The 25,431-nt window shown below is 46.8% G+C and overlaps 1 protein-coding gene across 2 annotated transcripts in view; it reads right to left on the bottom strand.

The window, feature by feature from the left end:
- The window catches only part of LOC137334504 (sodium-coupled monocarboxylate transporter 1-like), a 39,602-nt gene extending 25,946 nt beyond the window's left edge, over positions 1-13,656 (bottom strand). The window contains exon 1 of one of the 2 annotated variants that reach the window (XM_067999220.1): positions 13,215-13,656. In XM_067999220.1, coding sequence (XP_067855321.1) covers positions 13,215-13,565 — 351 coding nt within the window. In that variant the 5' untranslated portion in view covers positions 13,566-13,656. The remainder of the gene's footprint in view (positions 1-13,214) is intronic. The other variant, XM_067999218.1, reaches the window with a different exon arrangement.
- Positions 13,657-25,431: the final 11,775 nt, after the last annotated feature.

Raw genomic sequence — 25,431 nt, 5'->3', positions numbered from 1 at the left:
CTTGAAGAAGCTACTTCATTTTCCTCGGAGCCACTCCTCTCAGTGCGGCAGAACCCCCCCTGGCTGATTTTAACCTCCCGCCCGACAGGAATGGTTTGGGTGGAGAGATACAAGGGCCGTGGGGGCCCGGTGGTCCGTGCCACATTACTGATGCATTTCCACCCCCCACCATTTTTACTTACCTGTCTTCGGGCACAGGACGGCCACCCGTCCCAGAGGAGCAGGGGGCCTAACTTAAATGACAGTGTGGCGTCCGTACAGTCACCAACCCAGCGGGGGAAGTTGGCGGAGGTAAGGAATTTAAGGCACAGCTGGAATTTCTGAGAGCAGGTGTGTTTCACAGTTGGCCCTACCCCTCCCCCGCTTGACCGAATCCCCTATGTGTCAGTTTGGCTCCCTCCTCCCTGTCAGAGGACTCGAATGTCAAACCCCACGCCAGGACATGAGCACATAATGCAGGCTGACACTCCCGTGCGGTACTGAGTGAGTGCTGGACTGTCGGAGGTGGGTAAGATGCTAAACTGTGGGAGTAAGCGAACCCCTGGAGTAAGAGCAGAGAGTTCTACGTGATGATGGAGCCAACATACCCCCAATAACCAACATCACCAAAAACAGATTGACCAGTCTTTCATCTCATTTCTTGTTTGTAGGCTCTTGCTGTGTGCGAATTGGCTGCCACATAAACTTGAGCTCATCCAAAACTCTGCTGCCCGTATCATGACTCGCACCGAGTCCCGTTCACCCACCACCTCAGTGCTCGCTGACCCACATTGGCTCCCAGTCTGGCAATGCCTCAATTTTAAAATTCTTATCCTTGTTTTCAAATCCCTCCACGGCCTCTCCCCTCCCTATCTCTGTAACCTCCTCCAGCCCTACAACCCTCCGAGATCTCTGCGCTCCTCCAATTCTGGCCTCTTGCGCATCCCCGATTTTAATCGCTCCACCATTGGCGGACGTGCCTTCAGCTGCCTGGGCCCTAAGCTCTGGAATTCCCTCCCTAAACCTCTCCGCCTCTCTCTCCTCCTTTAAGATGCTCCTTAAAACCTACCTCTTTGACCAAGCTTTTGGTCACCTGTCCTAATATCCCCTTATGTGGCTCGGTGTCAATTTTTGTTTGATAATCGCTCCTGTGAAGCGCCTTGGGACGTTTTACTACATTAAAGGCGCTGTATAAATGCAAGTTGTTGATATTGCACATTTGTCCACAAAACTTAAGTATTTAATTGGCAGTGAAACAATTTGGGACAAACCTGAGGACATGAAAGGCGCTGTATAAATGTGAATCCTTCCCTTTATGATCATTTGTATCGTAACAACAGTGGTTACCCTTCAAAATCCAACAGTTGAAAAGCGATTTGCGATATACTAAAAGTGTTATATATAAATGCAAGTTTGTTCTTTGTTTTTAGAAATAGAAAGTTATTTCCATCTAAATTTGGAAAAATGTTTTTGTCACAGTCGAGGTGGAGTACAGCTTATCGTCAGTGAACGGAAACCTGCAACTTGAAATTTGTCCAGAATCAGCGTCGCAGCACTGAGTCATAGAGTCATAGAGTCATAGTCATAGAGTTATACAGCACGGATAGAGGCCCTTCGGCCCATCGTGTCCGCGCCGGCCATCAGCCCTGTCTACTCTAATCCCATATTCCAGCATTTGGTCCGTAGCCTTGTCACACTAGAGTCTCATCACACCACAGAGGAATATCTAGGAGCTTCTGCTACAGCAGAGGTCTGACTAAGCTAATCAAGTAACGCTAGGAAACAAAGATTAGTGATCAATCTACCAATGAACAGCACCCTTCGTTTAGCTAATTTATCATCCAATGTATTACTTCTGCTCCAAGGTCTTTAAAGTGAAATGAGTTTGGTCAGTCTCAGCCCAGATACCAGCGGGGAATGTGCTCACAGTTCAAAGATTAGCCTGACACCGACTGATGCTAACCTGGCAATCACACTCCAAGACTTCATAATGACAACTAATGTAAGAAATAGGAAACGTCACACTGACACAGGAGGGAGTGCTGCTCTGAAAATGGGTTTGAGTCATAATGTTGAGGCCGAATAGGACGATCTTTATACTGTGTTTCAACCACACTATACCAGAGCTTCACGTTTTTGATGGTAACTTGCTGGTAGAATTTCCGAGCAGCAATGTTTATATACGAGTGGGTAACATGCTCGTTCTACACTCCTGTGTGCATTATATCTGAGCAGGTGGGAGCACTGTTTATTTTAAATGGGTTAATGTCTTTTTGATAAACTATTTAAAAAACTTCCATAATGTATCTTCATTGTAACATTGTCTGATGTGCCACTGTCACAGATATAACAAGAATTATTGATAGCTACCTCACTCATCAAACAATCTCGTAAAACAATTTCTCAGATGGCTTTTGTGGAGCAATAAAATCCAATTAAGAAGGAAAATAGCAATTTGCATTTATATAAGACCGTTCACATCCTCAGGACATCTCAACACACTTCACAGCCAATGAAGTACTTAATATAGCTAATTTGTGCACAGCAAGGTCCCACAAACAGCAATGAGATAAATGACCAGATTATCTGTTTCGGTGATGTTGATTGTAGGATAAATATTGGCCAGGACATCAGAAGCACTCTCCATTCTTCTTCAAAGAGTGCGATACAACCTTTTATGTCCACCTGGATAGGGCAGACGGAACCTCGGCTTAATGTCTCATCTGAAAGACGGCACCTCCAACAGTGTAGCACTCCCTCAGTACTGTCCTGGGGGCGTCTGCCTGGATTATGTGCTCAAATCTCTGAAGTGGGGCTTGAACCCACAACCTTCTGAGTCAGAGGTGAGAGTGCGACCCACTGAGCCAAGTAAGGGACCTGAACCTCGCTCTTGACTGGCACAGGCCTTTTGCAATGAATTGGGTAATTCAATTTGGGCAGGCAAGGGACACAGATAAGCTCACAGATAAAAATGGAGCCAGAAGATCACCAGTGCCCAAGGCTGATGCTGGGCTGTTGTTATGCTCTGCTCATTTCCAATCACTTACTTCTCTCTGACGTCCTTATGGCAAAATATGAAGTTATTTCTCCCCCGGTGATAAATTCCCTATCTATCTGCTGCCAATCCAGCTCAGCACTAACCCATGCCTCCTCTGACCATCTGGTTTCTGTCATTTTCACTGATTTGTGAAATGCAGATCTGTTGATGAAGTGTGTACACAAACGAGAACTACATTAAACGTAGAATTACCTAGAAATTACAATACGGAAATAGGCCGTTTGGCCCATCCAATCCATGTTGGTGTTTATCCTCGGCGTGAACAGTAGTCCTAATCCCATGTGCCCCCCGCCCCCCCCACCATGTTCCCAAACCTCTTTCCTTCACCCAAATATCGAACCTATTCTTAAATGTTGGCAGAGGGCACAATTTTAATATGCCCAGCGGGAAGAATCCGGGGTGGGGGATGGGGGGTGATTTGCGGGCGCCAAACCCGGAAGGGAAGTAGGCGGGTTGTAATAGATCGCAACCCTAATGAGGCCAATTAAAGCCTCTTCTGGGTTTCATGCCTGGCGGCCAGCGTGATTGACAGGCTGGCTGCAGACAGGAGCTGCACGTCCGAGGTTGGGGAGGGGGTGGGCTGGGAAGAAAGAGAGAGAGAGAGAGAGAGGACCTCATCGGCCATTGGGAGAGAGATAATCTGATTGCGGATTGTTTCCAAAGCACCTGGACCTGGCTCTCTTCCTCATGCATTATTTTCCTCGTACCATATCATCCTGACACAAGAAACTTGCATGGAATTGTTCTGAAACAAAACGAGTGTCCAGGTTACAATTGTTTTTTCTGTTGGGATTTTGTACGTTAGTGCTGGGAGTTGATTCTTGGTCAGCGACAAGAAAGAACGAACTTTGGTTTAAAGAACCCTCCAACATTTAGGATTTCATAAATACTTGGCCATAGTCATATAGTGTGGTTAATGGGCAGTTTATTAACTTTTCCTAAAATATGACAAATTTGTGTAGATGTTGCAATGTGTGTTTTTCCCCAGAAGTACTAGTCCAAGTCTAAAAATCTTCTGGTTAATATATAAGCAGGAATCTGTCAGTCTTGTAATATTTCCATTCCCCATAGCCCCATTGCCTTAATTTGATGCTATGTCTTCCATCATTGGTGTGGAGATGCCGGTGATGGACTGGGGTTGACAATTGTAAACAATTTTACAACACCAAGTTATAGTCCAGCAAATTTATTTTAAATTTCACAAGCTTTCGGAGGCTTCCTCCTTCCTCAGGTGAATGTTGTGGAAATGAAATCTTCGAATCCTTCGCATTTATAAATCACAGAACAATGCCTGGTGATTACTGCCCGTTGCCTTGGCATTGTTCTGTGATTTATAAATGCGAAGGATTCGAAGATTTCATTTCCACAACATTCACCTGAGGAAGGAGGAAGCCTCCATCATTGGGAGAGAGATTGGGGAGGCGGGGGTGGGTTTACAGGTGACATTGTTTGTAAGGTATGTTTATTTATTTTTTTTACAATGGGAAATGTAATTTTATTTAATTTATTTAGTTTATTTTTCACTGAGCCGGCCCTTCCCGTCTGGTTTCACCAGGCGTGAATCGGAAGCAGTGGGAAAGCTGCCCAGGTAGGGTTAAAACCTTTTTAACTGTTCAATATGCAAAAAATAAACTCAATGAGGTACATTTGGTCCTTTAATTATCAGCCCGCCGGCTTTAATTGCCGGTGGGACTTGCGGAATCAGGAACGGCCCGTGTACCCGGATGACTCTGGGTCACGCGGGTTCTTCAGCGTGTTGGAGCCGGGATTCCTGCCCGCTCCAGAAGATCCCAATTTTCCTCCCCCCCCCCCCTGCCCCCAATGCACCCGGACTTCGGTTTTAAAATTGAGCCCATGGTCTCTGCTTCAATCACTAGCTCTGGTAATGATTTCCACAGCCCCACAACTCCCTGTGTGAAGAAGCTTCTCCTGTTTTCTGTCCTAAATCTCTTACATCTAAGTCTCTTTGTTCTAGACCCCTCAGTCATTGGAAACTATCTACTCTGTCCCATGCCGCCATAATTTGAAACACCTCCATCAAATCATCCCATAAGCTCCTCTGTTCTAACAAATATAGCCCGTTTTTCACGTTTTTCATGTGAAACACTGACCCTTGGTGTGAAACACTGACCATTGGTGTGAAACTCTGACCCTTGGTGTAAAACTCTGACCATTGGTGTAAAACTCTGACCATTGGTGTGAAACTCTGACCCTTGGTGTAAAACTCTGACCATTGGTGTGAAACTCTGACCCTTGGTGTAAAACTCTGACCATTGGTGTAAAACTCTGACCATTGGTGTGAAACACTGACCATTGATGTGAAACTCTGACCCTTGGAGTGAAACTCTGACCCTTGGTGTGAAACTCTGACCGTTGGTGTGAAACTCTGACCCTTGGTGTGAAACACTGACTGTTGGTGTGAAACTCTGACCCTTGGTGTGAAACTCTGACCATTGGTGTGAAACTCTGACCGTTGGTGTGAAACTCTGACCATTGGTGTGAAACACTGACCGTTGGTGTGAAACTCTGACCATTGGTGTGAAACTCTGACCGTTGGTGTGAAACACTGACCCTTGGTGTGAAACTCTGACCATTGATGTAAAACTCTGACCATTGGTGTAAAACTCTGACCGTTGGTGTGAAACACTGACCATTGGTGTGAAACTCTGACCATTGGTGTAAAACTCTGACCATTGATATAAAACTCTGACCCTTGATGTAAAACTCTGACCCTTGGTGTGAAACACTGACCGTTGGTTGCCTACATAACAAGAATGACTACACTCCAAAGTAACTGACTGGAGTAAAACATTTGTGGGGATGCCCCATTGACCCATAAGCCTCTGTGTAACTGGGCTGGACACCAGTCCAGGGACATTTACTGGGAAGCCCCCACCCCCAATCCCCCTGCCCATAGCTCTTACCCCCTAATCCCCCCGCCCGTGGCTCTTACCCCCAATCCCCCTGCCCATGGCTCTTACCCCCAATCCCCCTGCCCATGGCTTTTACCCCCAATCCCCCTGCCCATGGCTCTTACCCCCAATCCCCCTGCCCATGGCTCTTACCCCAATCCCCCTGCCCATGGCTCTTACCCCAATCCCCCTGCCCATGGCTCTTACCCCCAATCCCCCTGCCCATGGCTTTTACCCCCAATCTCCCTGCCCATGGCTCTTACCCCAATCCCCCTGCCCATGGCTCTTACCCCCAATCCCCCTGCCCATGGCTCTTACCTGGTAGGCGCTGGTGATCCCGAGTCTGTAGAAAACCGGCAAGAAGATCTCGGAGGTGAGGACCACGCTGAAGAGGTAAGAAAGTGCGACCATGGAGAAGGCTGCCCCGAAGCGGTAAACCTCAGACGGGATCCCGAGCACGGTCACTGCCGACATGAAGCTGGCAGTGAGGCTGAGAGCCACAGGCAGGGGTCCCAGCTTGCGACCGGCCGTCAGGAAGTGGCCGTAGCTTGGCTCTCCCCGTCCCAGTACCGCACAGTAAATCCCGACCAGTGCCGAGAGCAGCAGGGTCCCCGCAAAGACCAGATAGTCCCAGACCGTAAAGGAGCTCAGAGCCCCAGAGCTGGACATCCTTCTGGAGCTGCAGTTCTCAGCTCTGCGACTTACCTGAGGGAGTGACGAGCTGCAAACAAAGAACACCTTCCTCAGGCGATGCCAGCCCCCAGCGTTGTACTTTAAAATCTGTCTTATCATTGGAAAACTTTGGAAGTGTTGTAGGCTCATTGAGAAATGTCTCAAGTGCTTTGTCCAAAACAAAAAAAAAGCTGTGCTTAAACAGAAAACCGTTTGCAAATCTCAAATAAAAACAACAAAAAAATTGCTGCAAATACACAGCAGGTCCCTCAGCACCTCGTAGAATCAGGCTGTTCTCATTACAGCAGAGAAGGTGAAGGTGAGATTTAATAGAAATGTTCAAAATCATGAATGGTAAATAAGGAGAAACTATTTCCAGTGGCAGGAGGGTCGGTAACCAGAGACACACATTTAAGGTAATTGGCAAAAGAACCAGAGGGGAGATGAGGAGAATATATTTTTACACAGTGAGTTGTTCTGATCTGGAATGCGCTGCCTGAAAGGGCGGTGGAAGCAGATTCAATAATAACTTTCAAAATGGAATTGGATAAATACTTGAAGGGGAAAAATTTACAGGGCTATGGGGAAAGAGCAGGGGAGTGGGACTAATTGGATAGCTCTTTCAAAGAGCTAGCTTAGGCATGATGGGCTGAGCGGCCTCCTACTGATATCTTACAGCACGGAAAGAAGCCATTCAGCCCATCGTGCCGATGCTGGCTCTTTGAATGAGCTATCCAATTAGTCCCCCACGTTAACCCGTCTTATTTCTTTACAGGGTGAGGATGGACCTGCTGTGTATTTCCTGCATTTTTCCTATTTTCCTTTCTTGTTCAGCTGATGGCTTTCCATGGATTGACTTTATCATTACGTTTTTAAACAGGCAATAATTTAAAGTGGGATTAAACCACCAATTTGTTCTTTAAGTAGGTATAGACAAAATGTTTTATTTCAAATACATTAACTGAAGTCATGAACAAGATTTGATAGCAGTTTCCATCAAACGGTAAGACTGTAGAGCGATTTAGTTAGAATAGGGCAAATTAAAGAAAACAAGTAACTTGCATTTATATAGCACCTTTCACAACCTCAGGAAGTCCCAAGGTATTTCACGTCCAATGAGTTACTTTTGAAGTTACTGTTGTAATGTAGGAAACACGGCATCCTGAGGTTGTGAAAGGCACTAAAGAAATGCAAGTCCATCCTTCCTTCCTTCCGTCCTTCCTTCCTTCCCTCCATCCTTCCTTTCATCCTTCCTTCTTTCCACCCCTTCCTCCTTCCTTCCCTCCTTCCTTCGCTCCTTCCCTCCTACCTTCTCTCCATTTTTCCCTCCGTCCCTGCTTCCTCCTCTCCCTTTTTTTCCTTCCATCCCTCCTTCTTTCCCTCCCTCCTTCACTCCCTCCCTTCTTCCCTCCCTCCCTCCCTCCCTCCTTTATTCTCTCCCTGCTTCCTTCTCTCCCTTTTTCCTCCCCTCCCTCCTTCCTCTCGTTCTTTAAAACTGTGAACCTTTGTGTGCTCAATGTTCTGTCAGCTGGCACTGCTGCTGTGCTCCTACGAACTTCGAGTGTTCCAAAAGGCATTAATGTTCTTGAGATTTGTAGAGAGGCCCTTAGAATTTAGCCAGTTCTCCGAAAGCAATATGGGGGATTAGAGGAATACCAGAGGCCAGGATTCCCAAATCACCATTTGGGTGATTCGAAGAGTATATTCACTTCTCAGCATCAACAAATGCTGTTGGGTTTGCAGCTGGAAATGGTTAAAATCTAGTTCTTCCAATTTGGAAGTGAGATTACCCAGATTGTAAATAGGGAAAGGTTGACCTGACTCAAGAGAGTCTATTGGAGAGATTGTTGTCCTAGTTGCTCTTTAAAAAAAATGTGCAAAACAAATTCTGCTCACCTTTTAATTTCTCTTCCCCCCGCCCCCCCCCTCTCTCTCTCCCTACATTCCAGCTTTGACAGATAATAATAAGGAGTGTGTGTGTTCGGGTGTTTTACAGTGATGGAAACCAGCATCCGTCTCGAGAAGAGAGTTAGAAGGAAACGATAGATTTTAGTGAGCGCTTGCTTTAACTAATGTCAAAGTTGTCTGTCTTCGAACAACTCTCAGCCTCTGGATTCCTGCCAATGCAAAGAATTGACTCAAAGACAAGGAGTGGAAGGCAGCTGGACAGTACAAAGCTCGCATTTGTTGGAACTGACCTCCACTAGGGAACCTTGAATACTTTTACAGGGCACAGTCTAGAAAGAATGATAGATGGACTTTACTGACGCCTGACTACAGCTTGGAAAGGTTAATGTTGTGGAATTGGTGGGAAACGCAGCTGTAATTGTTTTTTTAAGCACAATCACTATTTTTCCCTTAAGTGGGAGGGAGGGAATTTAGGAACTGTGTCAGATTTTATACAGAATTCTATCAGATTTTATCATTGGAATCACATGTATTCAAAATGATTTATAATAATATTCAACAACAATTTTTTTTTTATTCGTTCATGGGATGTGGGCGTCGCTGGCGAGGCCGGCATTTATTGCCCATCCCTAATTGCCCTTGAGAAGGTGGTGGTGAGCCGCCTTCTTGAACCGCTGCAGTCCGTGTGGTGAAGGTTCTCCCACAGTGCTGCTAGGAAGGGAGTTCCAGGATTTTGACCCAGCGACGATGAAGGAACGGCCGATATATTCCCAAGTCGGGATGGTGTGTGACTTGGAGGGGAACGTGCAGGTGGTGTTGTTCCCATGTGCCTGCTGCTCTTGTCCTTCTAGGTGGTAGAGGTCGCGGGTTTGGGAGGTGCTGTCTAAGAAGCCTTGGCGAGTTGCTGCAGTGCATCCTGTGGATGGTACACACTGCAGCCACGGTGTGCCGGTGGTGAAGGGAGTGAATGTTTAGGTTGGTGGACGGGGTGCCAATCAAGCGGGCTGCTTTGTCCTGGATGGTGTCGAGCTTCTTGAGTGTTGTTGGAGCTGCACTCATCCAGGCAAGTGGAGAGTATTCTATCCCACTCCTGACTTGTGCCTTGTAGATGGTGGAAAGGCTTTGGGGAGTCAGGAGGTGAGGCACTCGCCGCAGAATACCCAGCCTCTGACCTGCTCTTGTAGCCACAGTATTTATATGGCTGGTCCAGTTAAGTTTCTGGTCAATGAACCATAAAAGATACAAATGGGTTTGAACCTAAGGGTAAGGATAAAATAGTAAACATTCTGAATGAATACTTCCTCCAAGTATTCACAAGGGAATATAAGCAATATGCCTCCTCCAAAAAACCCCACTCCAGAGACTTGAGCACATAAACTAGGCTGGCACTTCAGTGCAGTACTGAGGGAGCATCTTTCAGATGAGACGTTAAACCGAGGTCCTGTCTGCCCTTTCAGGTGGATGTAAAAGATCCCATGACGCTGTTCAAAGAAGAGAAGGGGAGTTCACCCCGGTGTCTTGCCAAATATTTATCCCTCAACCAATATCACTAGAACAGATTATCTGGTCATTATCACATTGCTGTTTGTGGGATCTTGCTGTGCGCAACATTACAACAGTGACTACACTTCAAAAATACTTCATTGACTGTGAAGTATTTTAAAACTATCTTAAAACCCACCTCTTTGACCAGGCTTTTGGTCACCCCCCCTCTTTAATATCTCCTTCTTTAGCTCAGTGACAATTTTTCCTCGCAGCTCTTGGGACTTTTTTCTATATTAAAAGCGGTGATAAATTCAAGTTGTTTTGCATTTTCTTCAAACCCCTACCTTTGTATATTGGATTTGTCCAGAACGACCACTAACATTTTACACCTTCTTCTCAAAAATTTAAGCCAATTTGTTAACAAAAAGAGCTTAATTGACCTAGAAAACTAACAAGCTTTAAAACACAACAAATACAATTAAGCAAAAGGATTAAAGAATATAGTTAATAACATAAGAAATAGGAGCAAGAGTAGGCCATTCGGCCCCTCGTGCCTGTGCCACCATTCAATCAGATCATGGCTGATCTTTGACCTCAACTCCACTTTTCTGCCCGATCCCCATATCCCTTAATTCCCTTACAGTCCAAAAATCTATCGCTCTCAGTCTTGAATATGGGCAAAGATTGAGCATCCACAGTCCTCTGGGGTAGAGAATTCCAAATATTCACGACCCTCTGAGTGAAGAAATTCCTCCTCATCTCAATCCTAAATGTCCGACCCCTTATCCTGCGACTATACCACCTAGTTCTAGACTCTCCAGCCAGGAGAAACATCGTCTCAGCAACTACCCTGTCAAATCTCTCAGAATATTATATGTTTCAATGAGATCACCTCTCATTCTTCTAAAGTCCAGAGAGTATAGGCCCATTCTATTCAATCTCTCCTCATAGGACAACCCTCTCATCCCAGGAATCAATCTAGTGAAGCTTCGTTGCACCGCCTCGAAGACAAATATATCCTTCCTTAGGTAAGGAGACCAAAACTGTACACAGTACTCCAGGTGAAGTCTCACCAAAGCCCTGTAGTAAGACTTCCTTACTCTTGTACTCCAACCCCCTTGCAATAAAGGCCAACATGCCATTTGCTTTCCTAATTGCTTGCTGTACCTGCATGTTAACTTTCTGTGTTTCTTGTACGAGGACACCCAAATCTCTCTGAACACCAACATTTAATAGTTTCTCACCATTTTAAAAAATATTCTGTTTTTCTATTCTTCCTACCAAAGTGAATAACCTCACATTTCCCCACATTATAATCCATCTGCCACCTTCTTGCCCACTCATTTAACCTGTCTATGTCTCTTTGCAGATTCTTTGTGTCCTCCTCAAAGCTTATTTTCCCACCTAGCTTTGTATCGTCAGCAAACTTGGATACATTACACTCGGTCCCTTCATCTAAGTCATTAATATAGATTGTAAATAGCTGAGGCCCAAGCACTGATCCTTGCGGCACCCCACTAGTTACAGCCTGACAACCTGAAAATGACCCGTTTATCCTTACTCTCTGTTTTCTGTCCATTAACCAATCCTCAATCCATGCTAATATATTACCCCCAACCCCATCAGCCCTAATCTTGTGTAACAACCTTTTGTGTGGCACTTTATCGAATGCCTTTTGAAAATCCAAATATACTACATCCACTGGTTCTCCTTTATCTACCCTGCTAGTTACATCTTCAAAAAACTCTAATGAATTTGTCAAACACGATTTCCCTTTCATAAAACTGTGTTGACTCTGCCTCATCATATTATGATTTTCTAAGTGCCCTGTTACTATGTCCTTAATAACAGATCTAGCATTTTCCCAACGACTGATGTCAGGCTAACTGGCCTGTAGTTCCCTGTTTTCTCTCTCCCTCCTTTCTTGAATAGCAGGGTCACATTTGCTACCTTCCAATTCGCTGGGACTGTTCTAGAATCTAGGGAATTCTGGAAGATCACAACCAATGCATCCACTATCTCTGCAGTCACCTCCTATAGAACCCTCAGATGTAGGCCATCAGGTCCAGGGGATTTGTTGGCTTTTAGTCCCATTAATTTTTCTAATACTTTTTCTTTACTAATCTTAATCACTTTAAGTTCCTCACTCTCATTAGACCCTTGGTTCCCCATTATTTCTGGTATGTTTTTTGTGTCTTCTACTGTTAAGATAGATACAAAATATTTGTTTAATGTCTCTGCCATTTCCTGATTCCCCATTATAATTTCTCCTGTCTCAGCCTCTAAGGGACCAACGTTTACTTTCGCTACTCTCTTCCTTTTTATCTACTTGTAGAAGCTCTTACAATCTGTTTTTATATTTCTTGCTAGTTTACTCTCATATTCTATTTTCTCCCTCTTTATCAATTTTTTGGTCATCCTTTGCTGGTTTCTAAAACCCTCCCAACCCTCAGGCTCACTACTCTTTTTGGCAACATTATAAGCCTCTTCTTTTAATCTAATACTATCCTTAACTTCTCCAATGAGCCACAGTTGGATCATTTTTCCCATGGAGTTTTTATTCCTCAAGGGAATGTATATACTTTGGGAATTATGAATTATTTCTTTCAATGTTCACCATTGCTTATCTATTGTCATATCTTTTAATCTAATTTCCCAATCTACCTTAGCCAACTCACCCCTCATACCTACATAATTGGCCTTGTTTAAATTTAAGACCCTAATTTCAGACTTACCTAATTCACAGCAACTGGATTTGTTACAAAAAGCAAAACCAAGAGCCCAAGGTCCACTCAAGTAAGAAGACAGGCAATAGGTAGGAAGACAAATGACTTTGTTGGAGACAGAATGTAGGACCTGGTTTGCCATTTTCTTCAGTGCAGCCGATGCAGAGTCCGCCTAACCGTTTATAGTGGCTGGACTCCCGCATTTCCAATCAGTGCAGAGTTAAGGCCACCTCTTAATGTAGATCACATTGGTCGAGGTGTCCATTTGGAAATAATCAGTTTGGCTTGTTACCGTGTCAGTAATGGGAGACGCTCAGGTTTATGTACTTCACCAGTTCGCTACCTAGTCATTTACAGAGCTCTTTGACTGCCATATATCAAGGTGGAGTCCTGCTGATTTGACCGTTTACTAAATGCGACAATTTTAATTTCTTGGTGACTATTGGCAACCTGATGTGACCTTTCCCCTCTTACCTCATAGCTGCTGGTGACACCAAGCCTGTAGAAGATCGGCAGGAAGACCTCAGCACTGAGAATCACCACAACTGTATAGGCAATGGCAAAGAAGGCGTTGATTGCCCCAAAGTGATAGGTGTCGTAGGGAGCCCCAAACATCGTCACTGCAGACATGAAGCTGGCAGTGAGGCTGAGAGCCACCGGCATGGCACTCATTTGCCGGCCTCCCAGAAGAAAGTCTGCGGAAGTCTGCTGTCCTCGTCCCACCACCGCATGGTAGATACCCACCAGTGCCGAGAGCAGCAGTATCGCAACGAAAACCACATAGTCCCAGATTCCGAAACTGCCGGACACTGTAGGTCCAGACATACTTCTGACCCGGTCCTAGCTCAGAGCTTCTCCGCAGATCTGTACAACTTTCCCACACGGCAGTAACCAGGAGCACTGAAGGATGTCAACCTCTGAGCCCCTTACCAAGTTAATGTCAAACTTATTTTTTACATTCTTCCCATTTGTTCACCTTTCGTGACGAGCTTATAAGAAATGTTCCATATGTCACCCATTAAAGGCCATGTGCGATCGGAAGACACGGGGCTCAAGTGTGTTGGGGGCGGGGGGTCGGGGGGGGGGTCAAAGAAATCCGGATCTTCTGGAGCGGGCAGGAGTCCCGGTTCCAACACGCCGAAGAACACGGACGACCCAGTACTTAAAGTACTTGAAATGTGTGTGAATGTAATTAATTGTACTGGCAAGTGATTTCAGCGCTGCCTCAGTGTGTTTCCCATGCTGTGTGAAACACGCCATGGTGAAGGAGTCTTGGTTCATCCAGCAGCCATTTGGATATTTAATGTTTGACAGATGGGGATAAAAGGTGCGTTATTACAGCAGGGCACTCAGTTCTCTCAGACAGACTTTTGGCTGGGAGATCTTTGTGTTTTGACTGAAAATTCTTAGCTTCCACTTAGAACTGTTCTGTTTACACATATTGACCAACTTTTCGGACCTCCTCAAACTGACACCATCAGGATGGGGGGATGTGGGGGGGGTGGGGGGCAATGGCTGCATTCACCACTACACCCGAGGACGAGCAACATCATCCTCGCCAGGCACGGCATGCAGTTCCGCCACTTGGAGCTCCACAACACGGTGCTGCACCACAGGGACCTGCACAAGAGCACGGAGGGCAACAACAGAGGGAGCGACATCGCAGGAGGCACTACCCTCGCCAGAGGGTCTACAGACCGAGGCTCAGCTTCCTGGACCTCTCTGAGAAGCAGTGCATTCGGAGGCTGAGAGTGAGTCGCGAGGTAGTTGCAGACACCTGCAGTCTCCTTCATGCCGAGCTGCTCCCGGCTGGGCCTGGAAGCATCTCATTACCTGGCGCTGTTAAAGTCACCACTGCCCTCGACTTCTTCACCTCCAGATCATTCCTGGGTGCCACCGGGGACATCGCCGGGGTCTCTCAGTTGTCTGCACACAAGTGCATAAGGCAGGTCACCGACAGCTTGTTTCGCAGGGCCTCGCAATACGTCAACTGCCCCATGGACGACCTCAGCCAGACGGAGAGGGCAGTGGGATTCCACGCTGTGTCTGGCTTCCCACGTGTACAGGATGCAATTGATTGCACCCATATAGCAATCCGAGCACCTCCACACGAGCCAGGACCGTTCATCAACAGAAAGGGCGATCACTCCATCAACACTCAGCTCGTTTGTGACCACCGCAAAAGATTCCTTCACATGTGTGCCAGATACCCTGGCAGCTGCCACAATTTGTTCATTCTGAGGGAATCGAACATCCCTTAAGGGCTGGCTCCTCAGGGACAAAGGATACCCCCTGCACACGTGGCTCATGAACCCCATCACCGAGCAACAGCATCAGCCACATTGTCACCAGGTCTATAATTGAACATGCGATAGGGCTGCTCATGATGCGATTTCGGTGCCTCGATCGTTCTGAGGGAGCGCTTCAATACGCACCAGCGAGAGTGGGTCGCGTTATACTAGTACGTTGTGTCCTGCGCAACATGGCGCAACAGAGAGGGGGGCCAGTTGAGGAGACCCCATCCCCTCATCCACCATCCACATCTGCTATCCACATTGAGGAGGAGGAGCAGGAGGAGGAGGCAGAGCAGCGGCCCACCTGGCTGCTCGTGAGGCCAGGGAGTCACTCATATGTGAACGGTTCTCGTAAGATCAGAAATTGAGAAGAGTCCAGTCCTCACACCACCTGGAAAGACCGAGGCCAACACCAGCCCCCGCCCCCCACCACTGCACAAAACAGTCCTGCAGCTACTCATACACCCACTGTAAAGTGACCCAATGGGTGGCATCAAGTGTCGCTGTTCACGGTGAAGCTCATGAAAGGGCCCTAACACAAAAGCCAGTCAAGAATGGGCAAGACGTGGCAGTAATGGGGAGAATGATAACATTTAACGTGAGTTTAACAAAAAACAAATGTAAATGAAAAACATGACCGTCTGTCAGACCCCCTTGCGCATTCCCTTCTGATCACAAATCCTTCGCCTTTCTCTTCCTACCGCTCCTCCGTGGTGCATCCCCTGTGGCTGCAGCAGAGGTAGTGGCAGGTTGCTCTTGTTCACGCTCTGACTGCTTAGATGCTTTGGGCCTACGCCTTCTGGATTTTGGAGCCCGTGAGGGCCCCTCCAAAGACTGCTCCACCTGCACCTGTGCAAGGGCAGATTCGGCCATCTGGAGAGGAGGCAGCATTCCGGGTACTGGTTGAGAGGGGGGCAACGGGGGAGACGTGGGAGCGCTTTGAGTGACGTCCCCACATCCATGTCCCATTTTGCCATCATCCCTCTCCTGGGCCAGGCCCACATCACTCCTACCACTCTGCTGGACGACAGTTTGGAGGACATGTGTGATGCCTTGTAAGGCCAGTGCTAGAGAATCTGTCAGCCTGTTTAAGGCGGCAGAATGTTGTTCACCCTGAGTCTGAACGGCCATTATCAGGGCCTGAATGGACTCATTTATGAGCCGTGCTTGAAGCTCAATGGAGGTTAGCCTTCTCTCCATCGCAGACATTCCCGCACTTACCTGAGACACTATCTCAGACATTTCAGCAGTTACCTGAGACACTATCTCAGACATTTCAACAGTTACACGCAACACTATCTCAGACAATTGCTCACGTCCCTGTGACACTATCTCAGAGATTCCCTCACATACCTGTGCCACCATTCCACTAATGCAGGAATGGGACTCCTCCGTCCTCTGCACGTGGTACCTGTTCTTACCTCGAAAATGTGCTGCTGTCCCTCGATCATTCTCCTTTTAAAGGATAGCCCCTGGGGTTCAGCATCTGGGTCCAGCTGAGCAGAGCCTGGAGAGGAGTGCGCCCACCGACACAGACTCTCCACAGCTGCCCCTGCCACCAGTGTCTGCTCGTGTTCACTTGTGTGTGGTGACTCACTAGGTGCCAAAGCAACTAACTGACTACTGGGACCTTCTTAGTGGCAGAGGCAGGGCACTTCCTCCTGTCGGCCGGGTAAAACAGTTCCCTCCTCCTCCTCACCCCGGCCAGTAGCACCTGAAGTGAGGCATCGCTGAATCTTGGGGCAGCCGTGCCCTTGTGCTGCTCCAAGATTCATTGGTGCAACGGCCCTTTAAATCTAGATGATGCAGCTGACAGCCTGTCGTGAGACCGCGCAGTCCACCCGCTGCGCAGCTTTCGGACGGCAAACCCGGCAACAAGATTAATGGCCACCAATTGAGTCGCGACCGCGTGAAGAAAGGTAAGTTTTTACCATCTGGGTTTGCCGCGCGCCCATTGACCCCCCTCCTCCCACCACCCCCTCTCCCCCCTACCCCCCCCCCCCCTCTCCCCCCTAACCCCCCCCCCGCTGCCATCCCGCCGCCAATTTAAATTTGAGACCATGATTTTATCAAGTGACAGCTGCCGGGCTATTAGGCCCCCGTATAGCATCTCATTATCCCAACATACAGTTTACAGTATTGTTCAGCCTTCAATCCATTCCAATAATGGGCAGGGATGAAAACCCCTTTCTGTGAATGTATCGCTGTAAGTCATGCTCACGATAAGAACGAACGAAGGAACGATCGAACTTACTTACTTGCATTTCTATTGCTCCTTCACGACCTCAGGATGTCCCAAAGTGCTTCACAGCCAATGGAGTATTTTTGAAGTGTAGCCACTGTTGTAATGTAGGAAACGCGGCAGCCAATTTGCGCACAGCACGATCCCACAAACAGCAATGTGATAAATGACCATTTCAGGTGTTGGTTGAAGGATAAATATCGGCCAATATTGGAGATGTGGAGGTAGATATCCAACTTGCTGACAGGGTGTAAACCTGACTTGGCGAATCGACCACCCATTATAGAAACCGTCTGATTTTCGTGTCACACACTGAGCGCTGGGAGTGCATCGGAAATATTTAAATGAGCCGACACTGCGTCATGGACTGACTCAGGCGCTGGCCCGTTTGAGCACCGTGCTGTCAGAATCACGTTGTCAGTCCCTCCGTGCCTAGGCTGACTTTGATTGGTGAGTTGGATAAGGGACGAGAGGACAGACACGCCCAAGGTACTGTACCTAGTGAGAGTCATTATACATTCAGGGGAGAAACATAAACGTACTTCAGGAAACCAACGTACTTGCTAGAAAATAGTCTTTAATTTTGGGCAAATATTGTACAGCCTCTTATGTCCAGTTATGGCTGGAAATTAAATACCCCAAAAATCAGAAATCCCTTAGAGATCAACGATATACGAACACACGAAAAATTACGGAAATGAAAAGACCTACTGGTCCATCCAACCTGTCCCTCATAATTATGATGTCTTTAGCATCACGAAACTCCCCACCCCACACTGACCCCATCTAATTCCTGGGATGAGAGGGTTGTCCTATGAGGAGAGGTTGAGTAGAATGGGCCTATACTCTCTGGAGTTTAGAAGAATGGGAGGTGATCTCATTGAAACATATAAGATTCTGAGGGGGCTTCACAGGGTAGATGCTGAGAGGTTGTTTCCCCCGACTGGAGAGTCTAGAACGAGGGGGCATAGTCTCAGGATAAGAGGTCGGACATTTAAGACTGAGATGAGGAGGAATTTCTTCACTCAGAGGGTTGTGATTATTTGGAATTCTCTACCTGAGAGGGCTGTGAATGCTGAGTCGTTGAATATATTCAAAACAGATCAATAGATTTTTGGACTCTAGGGGAATCGAGGGATATGGGGATCGGGCGGGAAAGTAGAGTTGAGGTCGAAGGTCAGCCATGATCTTATTGAATGGCGGAGCAGGCTCGAGGGGCCGTATGGCCTACTCCTGCTCCTATTTTTTATGTTCTTATGTTCTAATAATCTTCTGGGAGAGGCAAAAAAGAAGATAAAAACCCTGGCTAATTGGAGGGCGGGCGGGGGGGTGGCGGGGGGGGGGGGGCGCTGAAGAAATCTGGAAACTTCCTCTCCGAACCCTTTAGGTGATTGAAATCAGTCCCGGAGATCACCCCCGGCCCTGATTCACGTTACCAGTTACCTGCCTCTTGTATAAGACGATCTCCGCCCCAGCCAGAAACACGTCCAGCTCCCGCTTGAAGGAAATCCAGCGAAACTTGGCAAAAAAAGGAAAGTTTTCTGTTCGTCCATTTCTGAGTGTCTCCCGAGCTTCTATTTGCCTAACTGGCTGCACATTTCCTATTTCCACACCTCTGTAAGCTGTTAATCCTCCCTGATTTCATTGTCCTCATGATTTTACTCTCTCCTTTAGTTTCCAAGAATTAGCAAAACCATCTCCAGAGTTTTTAATTGCAGGAATGTTAGCACCACTTACGCTCGACTGATTTGCTCATTGCCTTCTTGCGATCCATTGATAAATCATTGATTCAATGAATGGGAAAGCTATGTCAGTGTGACACTACATTGCCAATGGAAAGATCAAGTGACAAGCACCCCAGACAACTTGGAGAGACATATTTTTACTTCCAGTTTCTCCCATCCCCTCCTGAAAGCCAGAATAATGTCCCATTGGCACTGGATGACCCTCTTGTACCTCGGTCATGTGGCCCATTATTCACGTGTGAGCGTTGGAAGGTTTATTGAGTCACAGGGTGAGGGATACCACTTCCACCAGGTAGTGATCAGGAACGGGAACACACGGCCAAATTTCTCCTCCCCATCCCAGGGTTACTGAAGCTAATCTTAGAACCCCCACCAGTGCCCCAGCTAAAGTCAGCTGGCTCGGCACAGGCCGAGGATTGAACCTGCAACCTTCCCGGTCGGCGTGATTCAGCTACTCACTGCACAAACTTGCTGAGCCACACAGAAGGCTTCTCCAGATAACTTTAACAGGGTTGTTAAGGCCTCCAGTAACGTTTAAGTGGAATTCTGTTGTCTCAGTGACTATCCCCCTCACCTGAGGTGCCGTGACCTACAGGGCTATGGACCAAGTGCTGGAAAGTGGGATTAGGCTGGGTGGCTCATTTTCGGCCGGCGCGGACATGATGGGCCGAATGGCCTCCTTCTGTGCCATAAACTTTCTATGATTGTATGATTCTAAGACCTGAAGCTATTTTCCATTCAGACGCTCCCACTTGGCACTGACCTCTAGTTATGCACATCAATTTTTTAAAAGATTGGCACGGTTATGGCTCTCCCCTAGAGAAGTACTCATCCGAGCCTCCTCTGTTTGAAAGAAATATGTGCATGTTATCCTTGTTGCCTGAATACATTGTTAGTTACTGTTGAACCATTAAACTGCAGAAGGAATTCTGTTGGCTCCCCTTTGGTTCCAATGGAAGGTTATTTTCTTTAGTGAAATAAAAGTGTTAGTGGTTATCTTACTGAGTAACTAATCCAGAATCATAGAAAGGTTACAGCACGGAAGGAGGCCATTCAGCCCATCGAGTCCACGCCGGCTCTATGCACGAGAAATCCAGCTAGTCCCACTCCCCCGCCCTATCCCTGTAGCCCTGCAAATATTTACTTTCAAGTACTTATCCAGTTCCCTTTTGAAGGCCATGATTGAATCTGCCTCCACCACCCCCTCGGGCAGTGCATTCCAGATCCTAACCACTCGCTGTGTAAAAAAGTTTTTCCTCATGTCATCTTTGGTTCTTTTGCCAATCACCTTCAATCAATGTCCTCTGGTTCTTGGCCCTTCCGTCAATGGGAACAGTTTCTCTCTATCTACTCTGTCTAGACCCTTCATGATTTTGAACACCTCTATCAAATCTCCTCGCAACCTTCTCTGTTCTAAGGAGAACAATCCCAGCTTCTCCAGTCTATCCACGTAACTGAAGTCCCTCATCCCTGGAACCATTCTAGTAAATCTCTTCTGCACCCTCTCTAAGGCCTTCACATCTTTCCTAAAGTGCGGTGCCCAGAACTGGACACAATACTCCAGTCGTGGCCGAACCAGTGTTTTATAAAGGTTCATCATGACTTCCTTTTGCTTTTGTACTCTATGCCTCTATTTATAAAGCCCAGGATCCCGTATGCCTTTTTAACCACTTTCTCAACCTGCCCTGCCACCTTCAACGATTTGTGCACATATACCCCCAGATCCCTCTGTTCCTGTACCCCTTTTAGAGTTGTGCCCTCTAGTTTATATTGCCGCTCCTCGTTCTTCCTACCAAAATATATCACTTCGTATTTTTCTGCGTTAAATTTCATCTGCCACGTGTCCACCCATGCCACCAGCCTGCCTAAACACAAGTCTATCACTGTCCTCCTCACTGTTCACTACCCTTCCAAGTTTTGTGTCATCTGCAAATTTTGAAATTGTGCCCTGTACACCCCAGTCCAAGTCATTAATATATATCAAGAAAAGCAGTGGTCCCAGCACCGACCCCTGGGGAACACCACTGTACACCTCCCTCCAGTCCGAAAAACAACCATTCATCACTACTCTCTGTTTCCTGTCACTTAGTCAATTCTGAATCCACGACTAATAATCCAGAGAACTTGAGTTCAAATTCCACCAGGGCAGTTTGAGAATTTGAATTCAGTTTAAAAAATCTGGAAATAAAAAGCTGGGATCAGTAAAAGTGACCGTGAAGTTGTTGGATTGTCGTAAAAACCCGTCTGGTTCACTGATGTCCTTTAGGGAAGGAAACCTGCCGTCCTTACCCGGTCTGGGCCTATACGTGACTCCAGTCCCACACCAATGTGGTCAACTCTTAACTGCCCTCTGAAGTGGTCTAGTAAGTCACTCAGTTGTATGAAACTCCTCAGGGCAACTAGGGATGGGCAATAAATGCCGGCCTTGCCAGCGATGCCCACATCCCGAGAATGGATTGTTGAAAAAATTGGTTCTTCTGTTCAATTGTCGCAGTGCAGTTTTTTGTTACTTTTTATATTAGTTCTAATGTTATTTGCAGTGGGCTAGAGTTGATATATGCTTCCACTGCAGAATTTCCAATAAATTATCCTTACATTCTTGTTCTTTCTGTCGTCTTGAGAGCTATGGCCTTTTAATCTTGTCATCTAATGCCTCAAAACTAAATGTTTTAATTGGGTTCGTGAGTGGCTTTTAGGCATATAATTAATTTAAAGATTTCTTCTACATTACTTTGCTTAATGCAGTTACTGTAAACCCTAACCCCCAATGTCAGTTTGGCTCAGTTGGTAGCACTCCCCCCCTTGGAGTCAGAAAGGATTTGAGCACATAATTCCAGGCTGATGCTTTAGTGCAGTACTGAGGGAGTGCTGTACTGTTGCAAGGCACTGGTGTCTGGATGAGATGTTAAGCTGAGGTCCTGTCTATATGTTCAGATGGATGTAAAAGATCGCATGACATCATTTGAAGAAAAGCAGTGAAGATCTCAAGAATCACTGGAGGGAATTGCTATGTCCCAATAAACACTCAACTTGGTGTGGTAATAACTAACTGCTTTCATTTCCAGACCCCCTAGAGTATTCCATCAAAAGCAATACAGGAGAGTCCCTGGAGTGTAGTTGTCACAATGTGCTTACTCCTATCAGGCCATCTAGTGTTCAGTTAACACTATTCAAGCACCATACATATCAGGAATGAATGGGATGGGAGACAGTGAAGGTTTTTCTATAGACAAGGGCACTGAAGGTGGAGGTCAGAGGGTGTTTGCCCAAATCAACAGCTGCAGAACTATTGTGGCAAATGGAGGGCCAAAGACCAGATAGTTTGAAGTGCAATTGTAAGCAACCTGGGGGAGAGTTTTTTTCCAGGGTCAGATGCGGAAATAAGTAGGGTTAAAAGAGAATGGGGGGGATGTGGGCTGTGAGAAATCGAAGGACGGGGTCCAGACGTGGCTTTGTGGGTGATCGAGACCACTGGCAATAGAGAAGCCGAGGGAGATGGTGAGGTCAAGGTGTCGGAGAGTTCACATGGAGATAGAAGAGGACAAGAGGGCGATGAATTTGGAGGAAAGAGGGCAAAGAGAGCTGAGATCACCAAGAATAAGGAGATGCTAAAAGTTGTATTATTTTACCTCTGTATAACTGGAATCGACTGAAGTGTTTACTGGGTCAGATATTCTAACTATGGAGGTGTTCTTCATGGAGTGACAGATATTAATAGAATAGCAAGTGAAGGTGTCGAGCCACTGATATAAAAGAAAAAAAGAAAAGACTTGCATTTATATAGCGCCTTTCACGACCTCAGGACATCCCAAAGCGCTTTACAGCCAATTAAGTATTTTTGAAGTGTAGTCACTGTTGTAATGTAGGAAATGTGGCAGCCAAAATGCGCACAGCAAGATCCCACAAACAGCAATGTAATAATGACCAGACAATCTGTTTTAGTGATGTTGGTTCAGGGATAAACACAGGCCCAGGACACCGGGGAGAACTCCCCTGCTCCTCTTCGAATAGTGGCCGTGGGATCTTTTACATCCACCTCAGACGGCAGACAGGTTTAACGTCTCATCTGAAAGACGGCACCTCTGACAGTGCAGCACTCCCTCAGTACTGCACTGAAGTGTCAGCCTGGATTTTAGTTGAGAAGTTTAATATTAGAGCCAAATCCTTTCATATTTAGTACAACTAAAGTAATTTGACATAAAAATGAAAAGCTTTAACTTTTCTGATGTTTAAAAAGAATGCCCTAGAATTATGTTACAACTTAATGCATCTGTATGTTGCAGCTTCTAATGTTTAACAAGGATGAGTTAAATGGATTTAAAGTTAAAAAAAATTAACTAGAAAACAAACAAAACCTTGATGGTTTTGTCAATTTCTGCATGACTTTGTAGGATGGAGATCTAAAAGGAACGCCGAACAGAGTTCAGAACTTAAACTGGATTATTTCATGTTAAACCACAAATCCCCGAACTTTGTCTGCTCCTTTAAAGCAGGTCCCTGTGAATGATCACGGGGACAAAGTGTTCTTCCCAAACACATGGGCTGTTCCCCAGCTGGAGATTGCAATGTCAGCTCTGGCTGCATGAGCCTTTCTGAAACAGCAAAAAAAAAGTTAGTTCCAGTCCTTTGCAAAAAAAGAGTTTTTAACCATCTTAAAGATGCATTTAAGGGGAGGCTAGATAAACACACGAGGGAGAAAGGAATAGAAGGAAATGCTGATAGGGTGAGATGAAGTAGGGAGGGAGGAGGCTCGTGTGGAGCATAAACACCGGCATGGACCAGTTGGGCCGAATGGCCTGTTTCTGTTCTGTACATTCGATGTAATTTTATGTAAAGCTGTGAACTCAGTATTCATTCGGCATTGTAACAGAAATAAGGTTTTCAGTTTTGGACATATTTTTTTGTTTCTGCTTTATAACCAATAGTTTTATATTTCTAAACACATCAACATTTCCCCACATTGCAAACATTGAGAGCATCTCTCGGAGAATCTCCAGGAGCGACAGGTCATAACATCATAATCAGAACCGAAAATAAAGCAGAATATCACGGATGCTGGAAATCTGAAACAAGAACAGAAAATGTTGGAAACACTCAGCAGGTCAGGCAGCACCTGTGGAGAGAGGCGGGTTTAACGTTTCAGGTTGATGACCTTACATCAGAACCTAGGGTTAATGTTACACCGTGACAACCTTTTATCAAAACTTCTGACGAAAAGCCAACGACATGAAACGTTAATCCTGTGTTTCTCTCCCCTCGAATGTTACCTGACCTGCTGAGAGTCTCCAGCATTTTCTGTTCATATTCCTAAAATAAAGTAATTGTTGCTGTTAATGGCATTGTTCCTCTCCGTGACGTTTTCCCTATGACATTTCCCCGTCACGTTTCCCCCTGTGACGGTTTCCCCCTGTGACAGTTTTCCCCCTGTCATGTTTCCCCTGTCACGTTTCCCCCGTGACGGTTTTCCCCCTGTCATGTTTCCCCTGTCACGTTTCCCCCGTGACGGTTTTCCCCCTGTCATGTTTCCCCTGTCACGTTTGCCCCTGTGACGGTTTCCCCCCGTCACGTTTCCCCCTGTGACGGTTTCCCCCCGTCACGTTTCCCCCGTGACAGTTTCCCCCTGTGACGGTTTCTCCCGTCACGTTTCCCCCCGTGACGGTTTTCCCCCTGTCACATTTCCCCCTGTGACGGTTCCCCCGTCAGGTTTCCCCCTGTGACGGTTCCCCCTGTCACATCTCCCCCTGTGACGGTTCCCCCTGTGATGGTTTCCCCTGTCATGTTTCCCTTGACGGTTTCCCCCTGTCACGTTTCCCCTGTGACGGTTTCCCCCTGTCACGTTTCCCCTGTGACGGTTTCCCCCTGTCACGTTTCCCCTGTGACGGTTTCCCCCTGTCATGTTTCCACAGTGATGGTTTCCCCGTCACATTTCCCCCGTTATGGTTCCCCCTGTGACGGTTCCCCCATCAGGTTTCCCCCAGTGATGGTTTTCCTCCTGTGACTGTTTACCCCCTGTCACATTTCCCCTGTGACGGTTTCCCCCGTGACGGTTTCCCCTGTCACCTTTTCCCCCGTGACGGTTTCCGCCGTGATGGTTCCCCCGTCACCTTTCCCCCGTGACGGTTCCCCCGTCACCTTTCCCCCGTGATGGTTCCCCCTGTCACCTTTCCCCCTGTGACGGTTTCCCCCGTCACGTTTCCCCCTGTGACGGTTTCCCCCTGTGACGGTTTTCCCCGTCATGTTTCCCCCTGTGAAGGTTTTCCCCCTGTCACGTTTCCCCCGTGACGGTTTTCCCCCGTCACATTTCCCCCTGTGACGGTTCCCCTGTCAGGTTTCCCCCTGTGACGATTTTCCACCTGTGACTGTTTACCCCCGTCACATTTCCCCCTGTGACGGTTCCCCCTGTGATGGTT

This window comes from Heptranchias perlo, chromosome 18 (assembly GCF_035084215.1).
Source record: "Heptranchias perlo isolate sHepPer1 chromosome 18, sHepPer1.hap1, whole genome shotgun sequence".
In the NCBI taxonomy this organism is placed as follows: domain Eukaryota; kingdom Metazoa; phylum Chordata; class Chondrichthyes; order Hexanchiformes; family Hexanchidae; genus Heptranchias; species Heptranchias perlo.
Note: the sequence above shows the minus strand (reverse complement) of the source record. Positions and strands in the feature narration are given on the sequence as shown.